General features: G+C 38.8%; 1 protein-coding gene across 11 annotated transcripts in view; it reads left to right on the plus strand.

Annotated features, from left to right (window-relative positions):
- Positions 1 to 19,333, plus strand: part of LOC8053521 (glycoprotein antigen BM86) — a 63,129-nt gene that overhangs the window by 15,031 nt on the left and 28,765 nt on the right. For all 11 annotated transcript variants that reach the window (XM_040215119.2, XM_040215122.3, XM_040215121.3 and 8 more), the window contains exons 5-9: positions 2,631 to 2,738; positions 4,641 to 4,703; positions 5,712 to 5,840; positions 10,520 to 10,645; positions 11,598 to 11,717. In XM_040215119.2, coding sequence (XP_040071053.1) covers positions 2,631 to 2,738; positions 4,641 to 4,703; positions 5,712 to 5,840; positions 10,520 to 10,645; positions 11,598 to 11,717 — 546 coding nt within the window. The remainder of the gene's footprint in view (positions 1 to 2,630; positions 2,739 to 4,640; positions 4,704 to 5,711; positions 5,841 to 10,519; positions 10,646 to 11,597; positions 11,718 to 19,333) is intronic.

A 19,333-nucleotide genomic window follows, 5' to 3' on the forward strand; every position in this document is an offset into this window, starting at 1 on the left:
CTAAAGCATATTTTTATGATGTATCATGGTTTTTTCAACATTGACTATACCCTGTATTTGAAACCCCGTATAACTCGCATTCTAAGAAATAGCCATTCTAAAATGATCCAGCCTTTTCAAAGTAGAGTTAATGTATTTCACTGTTCTCTCTTTCCTAAAACAATAGATGAATGGAACCTTCTATCGCAGGAAATTGTGAACTCAAGTTCCCCAGTAGAGTTTTTAAATAATTTGAAGCGCTTGCAGAACTAGTTTTTTTTTTTTTTTTTTTACTATTGAGTGGTGCTTTCCGTTTGCTAGTTTAATAATGTTTTCTTTGTAATATGACTGTAAACTTCACTTGTTGATGCGGTGTTTCTTGTTTTCCTGCGGCTGTTTATTTCTGATCATATTTTGTCTGCTGTAATGTGTGCGGTGTTTTTGTTTTGCTGCAATGTTCAGTACCGTACTTTTTTTTTTACCCTCTCCTGTAATGACCCCAAGTGGGGTTAACAGTATCTTGAAATAAATAATATATATATCAGGGAGCTTTATTGTGTTTCCCTAACGGCTTTATGGGCCTTTCTTAAGGTTACACTTGACATAATAAAACAGCACTGAACTAAACAAACTACACGGCAGCCCTGACCACTATACTAGGCTTGAACGTTTTAAAAGGTATAAAAATTTCACGTGGGGGTTAAAAACATGTTTACATTAGCATCATCCGTGTCAGTGGAGGACTGCACCCTAGATAAGCCTTGTAAAAAAAGGAGTGGACCTATTCTTTCGCTGGGGGACATGAATGGAGATTCTACGCAATAACGTTGGGGAATCAAAAACAGAATTGAACAACATATATAGAAACATCATGTGGTGAACTAGTCAACTGGTTGAAAGAGGCGAAAGGCCAAGAGTGCCGAAAAGAACCACATAATTATAAAAAAAAAACACTTCGTCCAATGTGGCGATCGTATACAATTTCGACACGTCGGCTATGTATGCACTCCAACCTGAGCACCTGACTGACACCCAAAGAATTCCATACCGTAGAAAAAAAGTCCAACCGCAATAGAACCAAAAACTGAGAAATGTTCAGTATACAGGTGTAATTCCGGAAGTCACGGGTAATCTGTGCAATTATGCCCAGGATGCGCAAGAAATCATCAATAATATTTGAAACATGATAGTTAAAGTTCAGGAGTGAATTGACCAAAATTGCAAGGTGACGCACAACAGAACTTGAAATCTCAGAGCCATCTAATGTGTAAGCATGAAGAACAAAATTTGCCCACGGGAAAAAGAAACAACCTTAGTTTTGGTGGGGTTTAAAACTAGCGAGTTCGCACAGCACCACAAATGAAGTGCATTTCAATATCTTTTTGTAGCGATTCACAATCCACAGACGTGTGGATACTACGACACATTTTCATGTCATAGGCATACTGAAGCATCATTGAGGCACTCACACTAGTTACAATATCATCGACAAAAGTATCAAAAAGCAAAATTCCAAGGGTCGACCCTTATGGAACCCCAGAGTCCAACAGATAAAGAATGATTTGCACCCTAAGTAGAAAAACCACACTTGAGATTTTACGGAGATAAATAGCAAACCAATAGCGGAAACCCGGAGAAAGACCAATATGAGACAGCTTCGACAGCAATAAATTGTAATCTACGAGGTGGACCACCTTCGAAAAGTCAAAATAAATACCATCAACTTGACGACGGGACCCAACTATAGGTTTCCCGAAGTCCAAAAAGGCTAAAAGATTTGTTTCAACAGATCGTCTGCGACAAAACCGTGCTGACTTGGACTGAGCCTCTGCTTAAAATAAAAACTCACACGCTTAAAAATGAATTTCTGAATATATATATATATTGTTCCCTGATACATACATCTTGCCCACTTGATAATTAAAAAAATCCATATTTGTTTTATGCTCATAATTTAATGCAATTCCGTCTCGAGCGCATATACTGTGAAAAATCTCTAACCTATAAAAAGAACAAATTCATTCGCGGACTGTAATATCAGCGAACAAAAAAAATTTATGTGTACATGCGAACACCAAAAAGAAATTCAGCACGATTAACACGAATACATAACATCAGTAATATGCTCGCACCTTTGGTTTTTACATTTTAAAAGTACGTCAGTTTTGCTAAAATTGCCAGCGCCTGTGATTTTCCACAGAGGACAGTTATGACGCGATGCTAACCTAACAAAATACAAAACATTGGGTTTTGCAAAATAAATGAAATACACTAAACATTTGAGTTTCGAACCTGAACTCAACTAAGTATCCCAAAGTGCGTCTGATGTCTATTTTACAGGTATTTCATTATCACAATCAAAATACTCTAAATTGAATATACTGATTCCCTTTTTGAAAGTTTTGGTGAGTGATTACCATTCCCGAATGTTTCGGTGAGCATAAAGGAAACATTCTAAAATATCAGTGAAACATTCCGAATCCTGACATCATACGTAGTTTTCAAAATCACTGCAAGGGATCTCTGGTTAAAAACAACTATTTTTATGACATTTAGTTGACTTCAAAGCAATGTTCTGTGTTTATTCAGATGTGAGTGTTGTCTGAATTATGATTACACAATCTGAAGACGCTGCCTTCTTGTTCTTTTAGCGGTGGCCTGCCTGAACTTCAATATGACGTGCGAGGAATTGTGTCAGAAAAAGCTCCTAGACAAAGATGACCGCTGCTGTCAAGGATGGAACATCGAAAACTGCTCGAGTAAGGCCCAGGTTACATATATTTTACAAACTTAAACTCAATAAAATAAGAAAATGCTTTGTTTATTAGCTTAAGTACTTAAAAAGCCGATCGCAGCCAAACTGTAGTTATTCGCGGAAACATTACGTCAGCTTAGACAATGGTACGGAAATCCCAGACGATATCTACATTAGTACAGCATATACGAAATGGTGTAATTTTCTAAATGCAATCCTTAAAACAACCGTTAAAAAAAAATCGGATTTCTCAAATAATTTTTTTACATTTTCCCATAAACCAATAGCCATAGCGGAATAGACAGATACTACTTTTATTACCCGCGTGATGTGTCCTTGCCCGAGTGGCATGATTCTTATCTGAAATAGAAATCATATATATATGAATGTATTTTGTCTTAGACTTTTATTTCTTGTTTCAAAGCTGCTACCTGCAGTAAGGCTTAACATTAGGACGCCGAGCATGTCACTGCCGTAAACACACACACACACACACACACACACACACGCGCGCGCGCGCGCGCGCACAGACACACACACACACAAACGCACGCACAAACACACGCGCGCACACACACATGCACACGCACACACAAACGCGATTGTACTGAGTGTACTCACATCGAACGGCGTATGATTTGACGACGTGCACGAAGAGATAAATCACATCAAAAATATTCAATTGAGTGACTGCTGCGAACTTGAGATAGGAACCACCTACGTACGGTATCCAATTTGTAAAACGTAATACAGTAGACGTATATTAATTATTACTTACTTCTATGAAGCATAATCCAAATTACAGTAAAGTCAAATTTCAGTTGACTATTAGTTTAATAAATATACACTTTTATTATGTACACACTTGTTTCGAAGACTCGATCGACGTGCGGACCGTACTGCTAAAACGCGAAGGACTCTAAAAGTATAATAAACGTATCCTTCGGACATTTAAGGTGTACTAAAATAATATTTAAGTGATCGTTATATTTTTATAAAATAACAATGTTATTTTATTGTTTTTGTTTTGCTCTTTATCAGGCGATAATGTCGAAAACTCGAATAGTTCTCGTTATAAATTAAAAAAAAACCTGGTGTGTGTGAAATCACAGCTGCGTGTCGATTAAACCTTTCTTCCCCGATTAATCGCCACACTTTAATGAACTAATAATTGAAGGACCTGGTCTCGTTCATTTTCCTATGTAATAGTTCTGAAAAGTCCAAATTATCTTACTCTTTTGCTTTTTCGGCTTATGTGATAAATAACGTAATATGGAATTTCAATTATGAATCGACCTCGATGTGTAGTTGAGAGCAGTCCAAGGACCCTCAAACTCACAGATTCTTACTTCCGCTGCACGAGGCAAAGAGCATCGTTGATATTCTCCGGCAACAGCGACCTCTTTTGATTATTGACAATATTCCCTGCTGCGCTAAATGGACACTCGAACGGCGTTGAAGTAACCGGGACACGTGAAACCTTCTGCGTTTGTCTGGTGTTACAAATCTCGACCCTATAGCTATAGTTTACATTGGGTTAAAATTTTACCTAGTTTTCTCTTCATACAGGTGTACTCGCCCACATCTGGGTGGTGAATTCGTTTAATTTTTACTTTCTTTCGATTCATGGAAAATTTAACTATTGACCGTTTAAAACTATTAATAGCAATTAATTCATAATCGATTAATCACCAGGTTAATCGATAACGTGCCCAACCCTAGTGCATATATATTGTAATATAACAATTATAGTTCAGACGTTTGCTCTCGAGAACTTGATCTCGAATTTTTTATATATATCCAGTGAAGAGACCACTGCACTTTAACTCGGGAAAGTTGTTCAGCGAAATGTCTATTTGAGATCTTCCAGTTGCAAGCTGTTAACATGTTTCGTCATGTTTATTAGAAACGCCAGACGAGACGCGCTACTGCAAACCTGGATATATATCAAGAAACGACTCATGTGTTGGTGAGTAATATTAGTTCAGAATACTCATATTATAAAAGCTAACTGAAATCTGTTACAAAATAAAAGTGTAATGAATAGGTAACATATATTACTAAAGGTTGTTTGCCGTTACCTCAAATATGTCATCGCTTCTCGCCACAAGAATAATTAAATGATTTTTTTCTAACGAGCCTTATATGAATTAAGAATTTACATGAAAAAGAGTAACATTCGCTTTGGCAGGAATCAAAATTTAAATTAAAGATTAGGGATAAAGTTTGTAGGAATGATATATAACGCAAAGCCCGCTAGATGCACCGTAGCAAAAATACGCAAGGTCTACCCATGCAAATTAGGCAAACAACTCGGGCATATTTCTAGTTTTTTTTATGAGTGCATTTTAGGAAGTACACAAAGTCTTTAGAGCTGAACAGATGTTCGTAAACGTTTGGCCTCTAAGTAGAGCTTGCTTGAACGTCGTTATTTCCTACCTTCTTGAAACAACTGCTTTTCTCTTTAATGTGAAATAGAAAACAAAAGGAATAGAGTTGTTAGAGCGACTTCGATAAGTCCCTCATTAGGATTATCAAAATAACGTTGTCAAAAATATTACATAACATTAATCATATCTTCCTGAAAACACAAATTTTTAAGCATCACGACGTGGCACTTTTTTGTATTTTCCTTTAGATCTGCTTCGATTACATCGGTAGGTATTATGCAGTATAGAGGACTATTGTAAAAACAATGTCCAACATGATTCCTCTCTTAAAATAAATAAATAAATATACATATATATTTATATATAATGAACAAGCAAAGCAAATAAAATTAGCATTCGGCTTAAGACTTCTTGTTTGATTAAAAGGCCAATTGATATATAGTAATTTAGAGTTTAGTGCTCCCCGAGACAGCACAAGCTCGATTGTGTAGAAACACACGATCCTGCTCGCACTCACAATATGAAATTACATTTTCAGATCAACGACAATGTTCATGTATCTTGCACAATTCCCATATTTTTTTCAGATGCGTGCACGGCAAAAGTCGCAGATCCTCTTTGTCCTGATGGCTGTAAGAGCTCAGCAACTGACCGCCCCTTCCAATGTATATGTAAGAAGGGATTCCAACTGGCGGAAGATGGTATAACCTGCACCGGTAAGAATTTTCAAGTATTTTGAATTATTTTTATCTAAAGGAGCGAAACTCTGCAGGCAAGCTGGTTAGAAAACAGCATATTCTCGGGGTTTATATTATGATGATAATTTGATTCCTGCTTGATACATAATATCCCTTGTGCGGAATTATTTTAGCCTAAAATATCACGTGAAATATATATATATATATATATATATATATATATATATATATATATATATATATATATATATATATATATATATATATATATATATACAACACGGGCACTTCACACCATCGTACGTGGTCTCTGAGGAGGATATAAACGAACATATGCAGAAGAATATTTTAGAGATGAGGATACACTGTATCATCTTTAAAAGCTCAAAAAAAAAGAATACTACAGGTACACGGGGCAAGACAGAACAGTGGGAGGATTTCTGGAGCAGAAACGAGAACGTACCACGTGAGACCAAGCGTCGTACCGCGTTCCACGCGGCGACCTGTGTTTCCAGAACACCTCCGATTGGATACCTTTCGTTTCTTGTGCATTAATAACGCAGATAGGAAACCCCAGAAAGCCAAGGTGGAGTGGTGTTAAAATCAGCCCACCCGACCGGACATTGGGAGGCCCAGAGTTCAAGTCCTGGCTCTGTTGTTACTTTGGCTTTCGGCAGGTTCCTGAAAAAAACTTTCAGGAACCCGCCAAATTTTTTTATTGGCCGCCACCAATGAAAAATTCTTTGATTCATTGGATTAATTACCGTTCATTCATCTGCATATGTTCTTATGTCAAAGCTCCCGCGGGTTGCACTGCAGGGTTTCCAGACGCTGATATGAAGGAAAAAATTACACCATCTTCCCGAGGGGAACCATGGGGTGATGCGGAGCATCGCGGATCGTTATTAACGGTGTTATTAAAGGTGTTAGTAACGTTGTTAACTTGCGTGTTATTACGTTGTTAACTTGCATTGGTTACCACACATCGCGTGAACGTTGTTGCAAACTCCGCGATGCTCCGCATCACCGCATGGTTCCCCTCGGGAAGATGGTGTAATTTTTTAGCGTGCATCACGCAGTAGTGATCACACGAGCACGTGCCGGTACGAAACTCATCCAGATCAAAACGGACGGGGGCGGCGGGGATCGAACTTAGGAGGTTCCCAGCGGAAGCTTTCGCTCCACGCTCCGAGGGTGAAAATCTGTTTCTTACTCCGTAATTTTTCTACCCAGTTCTGTACGCTGGTATGAATACGGAAAGCATACAAAACTCACAGTAATTGGTTGTACTCTTGGATGTTACTTGGACTATTTTTAGTTCAAAGGAAAATACTTTTGTAGTTTTGTTTATTGACGTAAAAAATGCCAAACATCGTCTCTTTGACAATCCGGTGACATCTTCAGAGCCTTGTAACTAATGAGTTATTATATTTGTCACTTATTAGATACTATGCGGGTGTAGCCCTATACATGTGCTATCGACGGGCATAAGTTTTGTTTATTTTATTTTCACTGAATTTTTTATATAAAATTAGAAATTTCGTCGAGAACGAAGTTAACCGATATTTTGAACTCAGTTTATCAAAAAAGGCCATTTTTTATTTCGTTAAATTTTTTATTATTGCTTCCGATCATATGAACTTTGAGTTGGCTTGATGTGATTTCCCCCTTTTTTTGTTGTATCTTCTCTAGAGGTATTCAAAATCGTTCCCACGAGACAATGCGGTGACAACTTCAGAGCCCTGTAACTCATGAGTTATTATATTTGTCGCTTACCAAATACCATGCGGGTGTAGCCCTACACATGAAATATCGACGGGCATAAGTTTATTTTATTTTCACTGAATTTTTATATAAAATTTCAAATATCGTCGAAAATAAAATTAACCGATATTATGAACCCCTTTATCGAAAAAGGCCATTTAATATTTCATTCAATTTTTTTATTATTGCTGCCGATCATATGAAATTTCAATTTGATTGATGCGATTTCCCTTTTTTTTTTGTTGTATTTTCTATAGAAGTGATCGAAATCGCTCCCACGCTCTCAGAACAGCCAAACGCAGTTTCCGCAGGTCGCCTTCGCTGCAAAGACTATACTGCTTATTTGTGTGTTCAAATGCAGCGGTTAAATTCATTTTGATTGAGAACACTCGTGCTTGGCTACATTGTATTTTATTAATTTTTAATGATGGCAACTGACATTCCTTAGTCTGATATTTAGCGGTGCAGCGGATGTTCCATTATCCGATGTTTAAAGCCAGGGCACAAAGGGCGGAGAAAACGGAACGAGCTCTTCATGTAACCAGACCGGGTTCATATATCTGTTTGTGATATACACAGGCTGTAAGGCACGTACAGCACGCCCGGCCAATCGCGCTATAGGCCCATCCTCGTTATACCCAGGAAGCACCGGTACGGGCGCCAAACCATGATGTGTCTTGTCGCGTGCGATCAAATAACCATGTAATCACCTGTTCTTTATTGTCAGCGTGTATATCAAAAATATGTAATATCACATGCTCCTCTTTAAGAAGGAAAATCAGTTTGCAGACAAAAAGTGAGGAAAACGGACTGAGTTTACATGAAGCGAAGACAATTTTTTACAAGACAAACACCAATTGGCGATAAATAGTCACTTGTATTAATTAACGCTAATTTATTTAGGTTGCACTTGTAAAGCAATATGTTGTTGTCATTTAAATAGTCCAGTTCACGAGCAACGCAATATTGGAACCTTTTGACAACGGCATCGGGTCGCCTCTGGAGACGATCGAGCGCGGGGGCGAGCTGAAGTTTGTACCGCAGCGGTCGCATGTACCCGAGAAGTTCAACAGCGTGGTAAGTCGAGACGGACAGAACGAAAACTGGAGCCAAAGCGAGAACTTGAGAAGGTGGCCCTTCTGTTTGAACGAGTGTGTCCAGTTAAAAATAAAAGTGTTGGGTTTTGTTTAAGACTGGGGATCGATATCTCTGATGCCAAGAAGCAAGGATACCCACATGCATAGAAGGCAGCGAAAGCAGTCATTTAATGTCTCTGTAGACTTTTAGTTTCTCCACTTTGTCGCACCGAGCTTAATGCAAAGATTGTACAGGTATATGACCCCGGTCTGGTTACATGAAGAGCTCGTTCCGTTTTCTCCGCCCTTTGTGCCCTGGCTTTAAACATCGGATAATGGAACATCCGCTGCACCGCTAAATATCAGACTAAGGAATGTCAGTTGCCATCATTAAAAATTAATAAAATACAATGTAGCCAAGCACGAGTGTTCTCAGTCGAAATGAATTTACCCGCTGCATTTGAAAAAAACAAATAAGCAGTATAGTCTTTGCAGCGAAGCCCACCTGCGGAAACTGCGTTTGGCCGTTCAGAGAACGGCCAGCGATTTCGATCACTTCATGAGAACATACAACAAGAAAAGGGGAAAATCGCATCAAGCCAACTGAAAGTTCATATGATCGGCAGCAATAATAATAAAAAAATTGAACGAAATAATAAATGGCCTTTTTGAATAAAGTGGGTTCAAAATATCAATAAATTTCATTTTCGACGATATTTCAAATGTTATATAAAAAATTCAGTGAAAATAAAATAGACTAAACTTATGCCCGTCGATATTCCATGTATAGGGCTACACCAGCATAGTATTTGGTAAGCGACAATATATAATAACTCATGGGTTACAAGGCCCTGAAGTTGTCACCGCATTGTCACGTGGGAGCGATTTCGATCACTTCTAGAGAAGATACAACAAAAAAGTGGGAAATCGCATCAAGCCAATTGAAAGTTCATATGATCGGCAGGAATAATAAAAAAATTGAACGAAATAAAAAATGGCCTTTCTTGATAAAGTGAGTTCAAAATATCGGTTAATTTCATTTTCGACGAAATTTCAAATTTTATATAAAAAATCCAATAAAAATAAAATAAACAAAACTTATGCCCGTCAATAGCCCATGAATAGGGCTACACCTGCATAGTATTTAATAGGTGACAAATATAATAACTCATTAGTTACAAGGCTCTGAATATGTCACAGGATTGTCAAAGAGATGATGTTTGGCATTTTTACCTTAATAAAAAAACTACAAAAGTATTTCCCTTTGAAATAAAAAATAGTTCATATAACATAAAAGAGCGAAAAAGATACTGTGAGTTTTGTATCCTTCCCGTATTCATACCAGCGTAAAGAACTGGGTAGAAAAATCACGGAGTAAAAAACAGATTTTCACCCTGCTCCACTCAATAATTTTTTGTGAAGCGAAATATTAAAAAAAAAAAAAAAATTGAAAAGCGGTTTTGTTGAAATGGGGCGATTACATATATTTAAAAAAAATCGAAAGACCTACCCCGACAAGCGTGTTCGATTTCAAATGAAACCACCCATATATATATATATATATATATACATGTGTGTGTGTGTGTGTGTATAGGGCCAAAAACGTGGAACTTCGCAACAATGATTGTATGCACGCACAAACAGAAATATATATATATATATATATATATATATATAAGAAGACTATGGGGGGTGCTACTTCGAAAAACTAACCTATTTATTGTACACACTTCGATCTTAGGCGATGTATATGATTTAGCTTGGTATTGACATTCTGCTTTAACTTTTTGTTTGTGGTATTGACTTTGAAAGAAAAACATTCTTTATAATTACCTCGTATTTTCTGTTTTTTTTTAGAGAGAAGAGTCTGCAATGAAGAGGAAAAAAAGCGTTGTCGTAAGGACCAGATCTGCGGTATTGTAAATGAGGAGGTCACATGCAGTTGCAAGAGCCATCAACAAGAGAAGGATGGAGTTTGTACAAGTATGTATTAATACTGACCAGAAAAACTGCAGGCTTTTAGCAAAAGCCGAAATTCTAAAATCACGCTGCGATTTCTGCTATGTTGTGTTTCAACCATCTTTGCTTAGCATAACTTCATAATAAATTATAATAAATTATTCATATTGAAATATTAACACATATTTATAATGCATCATTTACACGCTATGGAAGCATGGAAATATAATTTGTAGAAAATGTCTGTTTTTCTTGTGATTCAACAAAATTACCGAAAAAGTTTTATGACTTCGACCATTTTGCGGTTAAAAAAACGAATTACACGGTGAACAGGCAGTTCTTCGCCAATTGTGTGTCATGAGAGGAAAAGTTAATGAACTTTTTTATGAACACATTTTAGCCATAAAAAGTAAAAATAAATACGACGGGTAGGTAAGCATAATCTTCTGCCGAATCTTCTTTCTTTGCTGAGAGTTAAACAATGTGCTAAATATTATAATAACATGTGAGAATATTTTTATTGAAGTTTTGTGTAAATAAATATTTATGTTTGTTAAAATAGCATGAGAAAAGTTATACAGGTGTAAATTAGATAACTTAGGAACGTAGAATGGGAAGGTTTAAAAACTGAAAAGGAAGTCCCATGAGACACTGGGAATGGCAAGCGAATTTCATTTAGACAAAATGGGCGGCAACATATCCGTTCCTCAATTGCAAATTTAGAAAGGAATCCTTTATGAATATCAATAGAAGCCGAATCAAATATTAAGAGAAAATGGTTACATCGTAAAAAGTAGCATTTCTGCGTTTGTTAAAAACAAAATTCATATACGTGGTTTTACGTATCAGATGTTAAAGTGAGGTATGTTTTCTGTTTACAAACTACACGCAATAAAAATACCTGCGTTGATGCCTAATATTTCAGCTGTCAAAAGTGAAGAATTGGTTAACAAGCTGAATTCATATTGCCTTTCAGATGAATGTTTTGTCAAGAAATGTTCCGACCCGTTCGCAAATTGTGAGGTTTATTTAGGAACGGAAAAATGTTTTTGTGCAAGACCTCTTTTCCCCGCCGGAAATAACACTTGCGGACTAGGTAAGAGATTAACGCCTACCACGCTACTGTCTAAAATTGTTGTTTATATGTTGTTTATTGCTTTCGCCGCAATCAGATCGAGTGTCTTTTTAGGTAGTTAATCAATTATAATTTATTTTATGTCCTTAAAACGTTTACATTTATATGTCTTAAGATTCTTCAAAGCAAACGGAAGCTAGTTTTAACAACTTTAGGATGCTTTCTATCCTTTTGTGCTCGTGAACTAATTTCTCAAAGTAATGCTTAGGATCGCTGAATTTATATCTGATATGATATTGTTTGTTTTTAAATTTCTAACTCCTCATTATTAAAGGATTACCTAGTTTTTTGTTTTTGTTTTTACCAGGCTGCGGGGAAGGGATCTAGTGATGAAAAATTCGATGTTGTGTCATAACTCGGATCAGAACTGTTTTACCTTCGGTACCATGGTAAACATTCAGCGCCAGCTTTTTGCCTTTGATAACACTTCGTCCCACGCGCAGCCAAAGACCGGCAAAGGACAAGAACGGCGTGTAAGAGGCAGAGCACTGGTTTAGTTCATTCGTCCAGAGGTCTCAAACACACGACCTGCGACTCGCCGGGACGCGGCCCGCGTGCATCCCGCGGCTGCGAGCCCCCGTTCTCATGCCTCTAGCGCTATATGCGCAAAAAAATAATAAAAGTTTAATATCGTCGATTCATTTCCGCTTGAAAAGGAGCTCTGCTGATATAACGTGTTTACACATATTGCGCTCTATTTTCTTCTGAATAGAGTACTGCTTCGTTTAAATACTTGCTTATCAGCCCTTTCTCATATAAATGAACCGGCTCAGCGATAGCCGTGCCATAGTCCGTTACAACTCAAGGAGATAGGGCGAGAGAGAAGAGGGCCGGGGAGGACGAAGCAGACGGAATGCTGGAGAGGAGAGGTGTTAACCTCCTTTTCTCTCCAGCATTTCATCTACTTCGTCCTCCCCGGCCTTCCTTTTCATAGCCCTACCATCTTGACCTGTAACTTACTATAGGCTACAAGCGCGAGCTTCTTGCTCAAGAAGGCACCTCGGCCACACGAACTCTCTCTTAGCAGGAGCAACTACTAAAGATAAAGTGATTAGCTTTGGCTTCGAGCTGTCAGACAATACCTTGAAGATACAAGTATATTTTTTTATAATACGGCTATAAAATTTGTCAGCAAAGCAAAAACTGCCGAATGAAGGGGTATTTCTTTCTATGTCTGTCGACCTTAGCGAATTTTGCGACATTGCAAGCACGCTGTGCTCGTTCTTGTTCTATTGAAAAAGTCCTGTATGCTGGTGTTTTAAATCACGTTATAACATCAGGTGCGGGCCCAAGCTAGTCGGACATGCAAATGAAAGCTACAGATGTCAAAACGTTGAGCTTAGAAAAAGCAGAGTAGAAAGTTCCTTCTCTAGAAGATCTCTGGTGTGACTCTAGGGCAGTCGGCTGGTTTGCAAGTTAAAACACTACTTCTGCTCGTTTGTTGTCCCAGTATGGCAAAATATCCCCCCCCCCCCCCTGCCTTGTTTGCGCTCGATCTTTCGTGCGTGGGCTATTTGGCTCCAACACTCGAATGAGTTTGAGACCCCTGTCTTAGCCTATCCCCGCCTGTAGTATGCTGCAATCGAAATTTATACCGGGTGTTTTCTTATAGCTTTACAGATTTGTTTTAGAAACAAAGCCGTGAAAGCTACTTTAATGCGGTCAGTGGAGGAGAGCTATATGATAAGGGAGACATTAGATTGGAGGCTAATCGTCACAAGAAGTGAGATAATTAACTGACATTTAGTAATTACCGTTTTATTGACTGAAAATAAACATAAGGTCTTAATTACATAACTTGTTGAGCATAATCAAAAACACTAAATTAGAAATTTTTATACAGAGTTTGAGCACCGTGAGAAGCGCACTATTCCGAGACCTTTACTACTCGTGCAAAAGGCCCGAGGCTGACGTAGACAAAACCCGGAGAAGAAACGGAGAAACCGAGCGGTCGCGTTGTCGTACCGGAAGCCTTGAACGTCGTGCAGCAAGGGTGGTAACTTTAGCGCTTCAATGCGCTTCCAACCTGCTCGAAGTGTTCTGAAGTTGAATGATTTGGTGGCTCTCAAAGACGCGCAACAAGTTTTTAATTAGAAGCATGTTTATATTTCCCAATTAAAGACCAAATACCACCTCTTATTTTACTAGCCGACTTATCCTGGCAATTGCCCCTCTATAATATGCCAACCTAGCCGTATTACTCACCTGCTAAACCTGCATTACTGTAGCGTACACGGCTTTTTAACCGTGTACAAACACCTTGTACAAAAACTGAACTAGAAAACAAACGAGATTCATAGTTCAAATTTTATTAAACAGCTTCTGCTCTGGGGTAGAACGAATGAAACACACTCACAATTTTAACATAACAGTGCTGTATGCCCACTAGACGCAATGTATGTACACAGATTGGGGAACAAATATCAGTCAGAGTGAATAGCGGTTATAACCAGGTGCTTTGTGTGATTAGAATGCTTTTATTTAAGACAGTAGTGTCAAATTCAAGGATTAATGCTTCCCTGAGAGCTAATCGGGCTTAGCGTACATTAGACTGTTTTGAATGTTGTTCGTGCACCTGATATATTTCTCCCCTTCCCCTCCCCCCCCCCCCCCCGGCATGTCATTGAGCACGTACGCGAATGTATGTCTTCATTATAAGCGCATTCCCTTAGTCAGCATCTTCTTGGTTTTTTGTTTTAAAAGTATTAATGACTTATATACGGTTGTATTTGTTATATCTATAAATGCTGCTTTTGTTTTGCGCACCGCACAGTCGACTGCGAGGATGCTTTTTGGCACAGAAGAAAATGAATATTATTATTATTATTGCCACCAAGGTCATTTTGCTTAATTATTCACACGTGCTAATTCACTTTGTTAGTCATTGAATTATAGAGTCAGGTTGCAAATAATTTTTGAAGGGAGTTATTCTTAAGTGCTATACAAAATAAAACAATTGTCGATGGGGCTATTGTATACGACAAATTCAATTACTAGCTTTTTATTTTTACAAATAATTTCAGAACGAGACGCAGAGAGAGCGCCGCAACTATTGTTCACAGTGATGCATGGAAGATCTGCGTATTTAGTTTGGACATATATTTTTTTATATCGGACGCGTAGTATCAGCACAAGCAGCAAGCAGACGCCTCCAGGATGATCGCTAGAAACACAAAACGACGTCACAGATCTCCATTTATCATACAGGATGTAATTTATTGTGGTGTTTCGGCATGGCGGTTCCGGAATCAGGCGAGAGGAACGCGAAAACCGAACACCACGAAGCCTGTTGGCAATACCAAATTGCTTAAATTTCATTAGCATATCATAAAAATTGTTTTGGAACTGTAATTACACTTGCTGTTCCAAAAACCAATATATAAAAACGTAAAATGTTCGACTCTCGCTAACAAGTAAACTTAAAGTCCATTCACACATTTCCGTTCGAACGCGTTTGCAACGGAACGGCGTCCTTGTGGCAAGAAGTGGCTGGTTGCGGTAAGAGCAGCACAATCGTGCAGCGCCCGCGCTGTCCAATAGCGCCGATTGTACCACGACGCTAGAGAGTTGAACCTGGCTCAACTTTCAGAAGAGTTGCGTTGCGCTAGACATCTCAGAAGCCGAGAAAAAAAGGAAGGGTCACGTGCTCGCCCGCGAACGTCAGCTTCGCGCATCAGGTTTCCTTCGGAGACGGATCTTGGCTTGGCTTTTTGGGAGCAGTCGTGTACATGTTGCTCAAAGAAAAGTAATCAATTACGATCACATTTACTCTTTGTTAAAAAGCATTTAATTATATTACTTGATCATTTGAAAACAAATGTAATTGGCCGTTAGTTGCGAAAATAACCATTCTTTTTACTACAGATTTTTCAAAACAATTATTTCTGCCGGATTAAAAACGAGACTTTCGTACTGTTCATTAGTGAATTGGGATCACCTTATTTCAAACTGCTCATCTTCTCATTTCACCAATTTCGGTAACCCATGGTATGTATATTGGCAGGCATTTTGTTTTATGCTATAGAATACACGTTCAATAATTGGCGTTTTAATTTGACCCAATCTTTGGGCCAGAAATGCAGGCTTCACCACAGCGTTTACAGTTGACTAAAGAGAGTATATGCCTAAAAACAGTACTTTAGAGGGTCGCATTCCCTGCCATATATTACTCGCAATTGGGGTTGTAACCCTAACACGTCACCCATGGGTACAAGTAAGCACTTGAGAAGATTTAGGAAGGATCCAATCATAAATTGTGGCGAGCTTAATTTTATGCTCATCTGTTAACATATGAATGTTCTCTTCATTACAACAATCACAGACGTATCATGTGACAGTGATAAATACATAACCATAAAATAAGACGGATGAATAATACATAAAGGAAGCTAGCACTTCAGTAGGGTGCTAACAGACGAAACCCCCTTGTTCATCATAATAATGTTTTAGTCCCGGTCGCTGTTATGCGATATCACATTTAAATATAATTAGGCAATCCGTGTTAAGGAAAAAAATGTCAAGGTTCCGCCATGTGGCACTTCATATTTTGTCTGCTATAAAGAGATGATCTTCTTTTAAATATGAGTCTCGTTTAGTGAAGGATTGAAGTGTCACACCTAAAGTTGTTAATATCCGTAATAGTAAATGTGTTTCACAAAAAGTTTTGTAAAATTTTTAAAAAACGGTTATATAAAGCAACCATCATGTAAACAATTTAAGTAAACTTATTAAGTACTTTTCTCCTCTAGGTGCACATTATTTTATAGCTGTTTTAATGGAACCATAGGAACAATAATGAAATAAAATCATGTCTTAATTTAATTAGCTTGTAGCCGGAATCGTTTTACGTACAAGACACCGCCCGTGCAGTTGAAAAAGCGCTCTGTTGTGGTGATGTACATCCTTCCTCAATCCCATTACGAAATATGTTTTAAAAACATGAATAAAAACATGAATAAAAACACCATAAATCGTACCTGGGATAAATGATTTTTTTTTCAAGGTACCTGCTTTCGCAATGCCCGTAATAAATTTAGCAAGAACTAATATTTCGAAGAACTAATTCATATCCTTTCCAAGTATATTACGTCACTGAACGTATAGCCATATTACTTGGTATATAAGTTATTTAATACTCAATAAACAACTTTGGCGGCGCACTTTTAGGCAAGTTTAGACCTCTTCATAGTCTACAAATTTTAGTTTCCAGAAATCCTTCGGAAAATAATATTATATTCGAATTTGTTTCTACTAGTGGCGATACAATGGCATAAACCTATGTGAATAAGATGTCGACATCCCACCATTTTACTCGAGATCACACAATGTTCTGCTTCTTAAAAAAAAAAAAAAAACTCAATTGGAGATTTTTTGAGTTTTCAAAGTGAACGAACGTGTGTGGACGATTTACACGACGGACCAAATCGAGATTTTCGTCCGCACTCCGTATACCACATGACTGTCACGTCGCCTATTCCAGTGACCCGTACCTCGTCCGCGGACGCGCGGACTGAATTGGCCGAGAGCTTTTTCACTAGTTAATTTTTGGGGGGCAATGCAGCATTGTATTTTGTGCGTTAGGTGTTTCATTTTATAGCGCGGTTCTCGGTTCTACGCGTGAAAAAAGCTGCTGAACGTTTTGCCGGCTGACACGACGCAGGTTCCGGTATTCCTTCGGGTTCATGTCAAGGAGGGGTTTTTCAAAACTCGTCTAAAACTCTGTGATCTTTTTTGCACGTCCAATCAGCCTTTAACCCGGCAAGACCTTTTTTTGTGGCTGTGGCTTACTGAAGTGTTGTAGTCGAGCGCGGAGCGCGTGAAGGCATCTCCAAACACCCAACCGTGATTCCAAAACTTCGTCGCTTCTACACCGAAGCTTTTTTGAGCAGGACCATGCCTGTGCCAATGATATATCTTGGGTTAGTAAAGCTAGTGGCGCTTCCCGCAAAGCCTATGAAGGTGTTCTTTCTCCCCCTGTACGTAACAGGTGCGCACGATTCTTTATGGCTGTAGCAAAACGTCGATTTTTCTCTCAGAGAATGGTGCCACAGTGTAATGTTGGAGCTCCGCGGCACTTCTGCGTGACGAACAGGTTCGGTCCGTCCTCGCTGGCGTCTGCTCGTCGTTTCCTTCGTGTGGATGCGCTTGGGAGACGTACAAGCCGCGGACGTGCCGTCAAGCAATTAATCAGTCCGCGGATCAGTTTGTCGTGAGAATCGGCCATAGAGGTCCGCGTCAATAATCTTTCTCAACTAAACACATTTTCTGAAAGAGCAGAAGAAACTGAACCTACAACAGCAAACAAATTGCCCAAAACACTTTTTTTTTGTAAAATTTATAATGGTTAAAATTTGAAATAACCCAAACCGAAACTAGCATGCAACTTTGATCGTTCGCCATCCTGCTGTGACGACAGATGTTGTATAAACATCAAGACATGGGGAGCTTGAGCCTGTATTTCCCGCGCCAGAAGCAGTCAGAAGGCCGTCGTGGTTGGTCATGGAAAATAATGGAATACGATTCATCAAGCTCGTTCTAGTCAAGCAATGTCCAAAAAATACTTTAAAATATTGAGCACGTAATTTCAGACGATTCGCCGCTCGCATTCGATGTGCCGGCACCACATCCAGGGGACCTCTCGTGTGGGTGAATTCGCGATCCGTCGACATGTGAACCCAGATGCCGTTTCTAAGCCGAACGGCATGGAAAGTTTTATTTTATAGCAAGATATGAACTGTCTTCCGTCACTACGCGAATGCTAGGAGCCAGAGTTGGCGTCGGTCTTCATGGACCCACTTCCATCGCAGAGACTTCTCAGTCGTAAACCAATAAGATGTCACTCAGCTACATTTCTTCTCAGTGTTATTGTACCCCACAGCACATCACCTATTTACCCCACCCTCCATGGTATGACGTAAACAGCCTGAAGCAGGCGCGATTCGCAATACCACAACGTTCATTATCACTACAACGCACAACGCCGTGCAGTAGGGAGCGTCATCTGCCCTTACATACAGCATTTGATGTCACTGGTATCCCTGCTTGTTGTTACCAGTAGAGGGGCAGCAACTGATTCGGGGGTGTGCGTATAAACTTCAAACTTAATTTTCTCCCAAGAAAATAAATATTTTATTTAAGTATTTCGCAGACACACCTAAAATAGTCTATAATTGCGTTTATAGTGAATATTTTATAAAAATCAATGACCATAAATATTTTGCCGGAGATCCCCTTTCACTGGAATTTCTTCTCTACTTGTGGCTGTGTAACATCCAAGGTGAACACTCTACTGTATTCTGTGAACTATCTAGGATTGAAGCAGTTAAATGGCTTTCAGAACCCGGCGAAAACCGTACTGGACCTGGTTCTAGTGCACTTTTACGTTCATGCCCTCGTACCGGTGTTTAAGCCCCTTAATCACCCGATGAGTGGCACCGTCCCCTTCTCCGCTTCTTTCAAAGCTTCCTTCAGGAGAGCAAAGAATACAAGCTATGAATCGTTCGGTTTTGATAGAGGTAATTATCTTGGCCTTTTCATATTTTTAGATAGCGTTGATTGGGCACCAGTATATGAAATAA

Source organism: Ixodes scapularis, unplaced genomic scaffold (genome assembly GCF_016920785.2).
Source record: "Ixodes scapularis isolate PalLabHiFi unplaced genomic scaffold, ASM1692078v2 PGA_scaffold0__279_contigs__length_252992795, whole genome shotgun sequence".
Classification (NCBI taxonomy): domain Eukaryota; kingdom Metazoa; phylum Arthropoda; class Arachnida; order Ixodida; family Ixodidae; genus Ixodes; species Ixodes scapularis.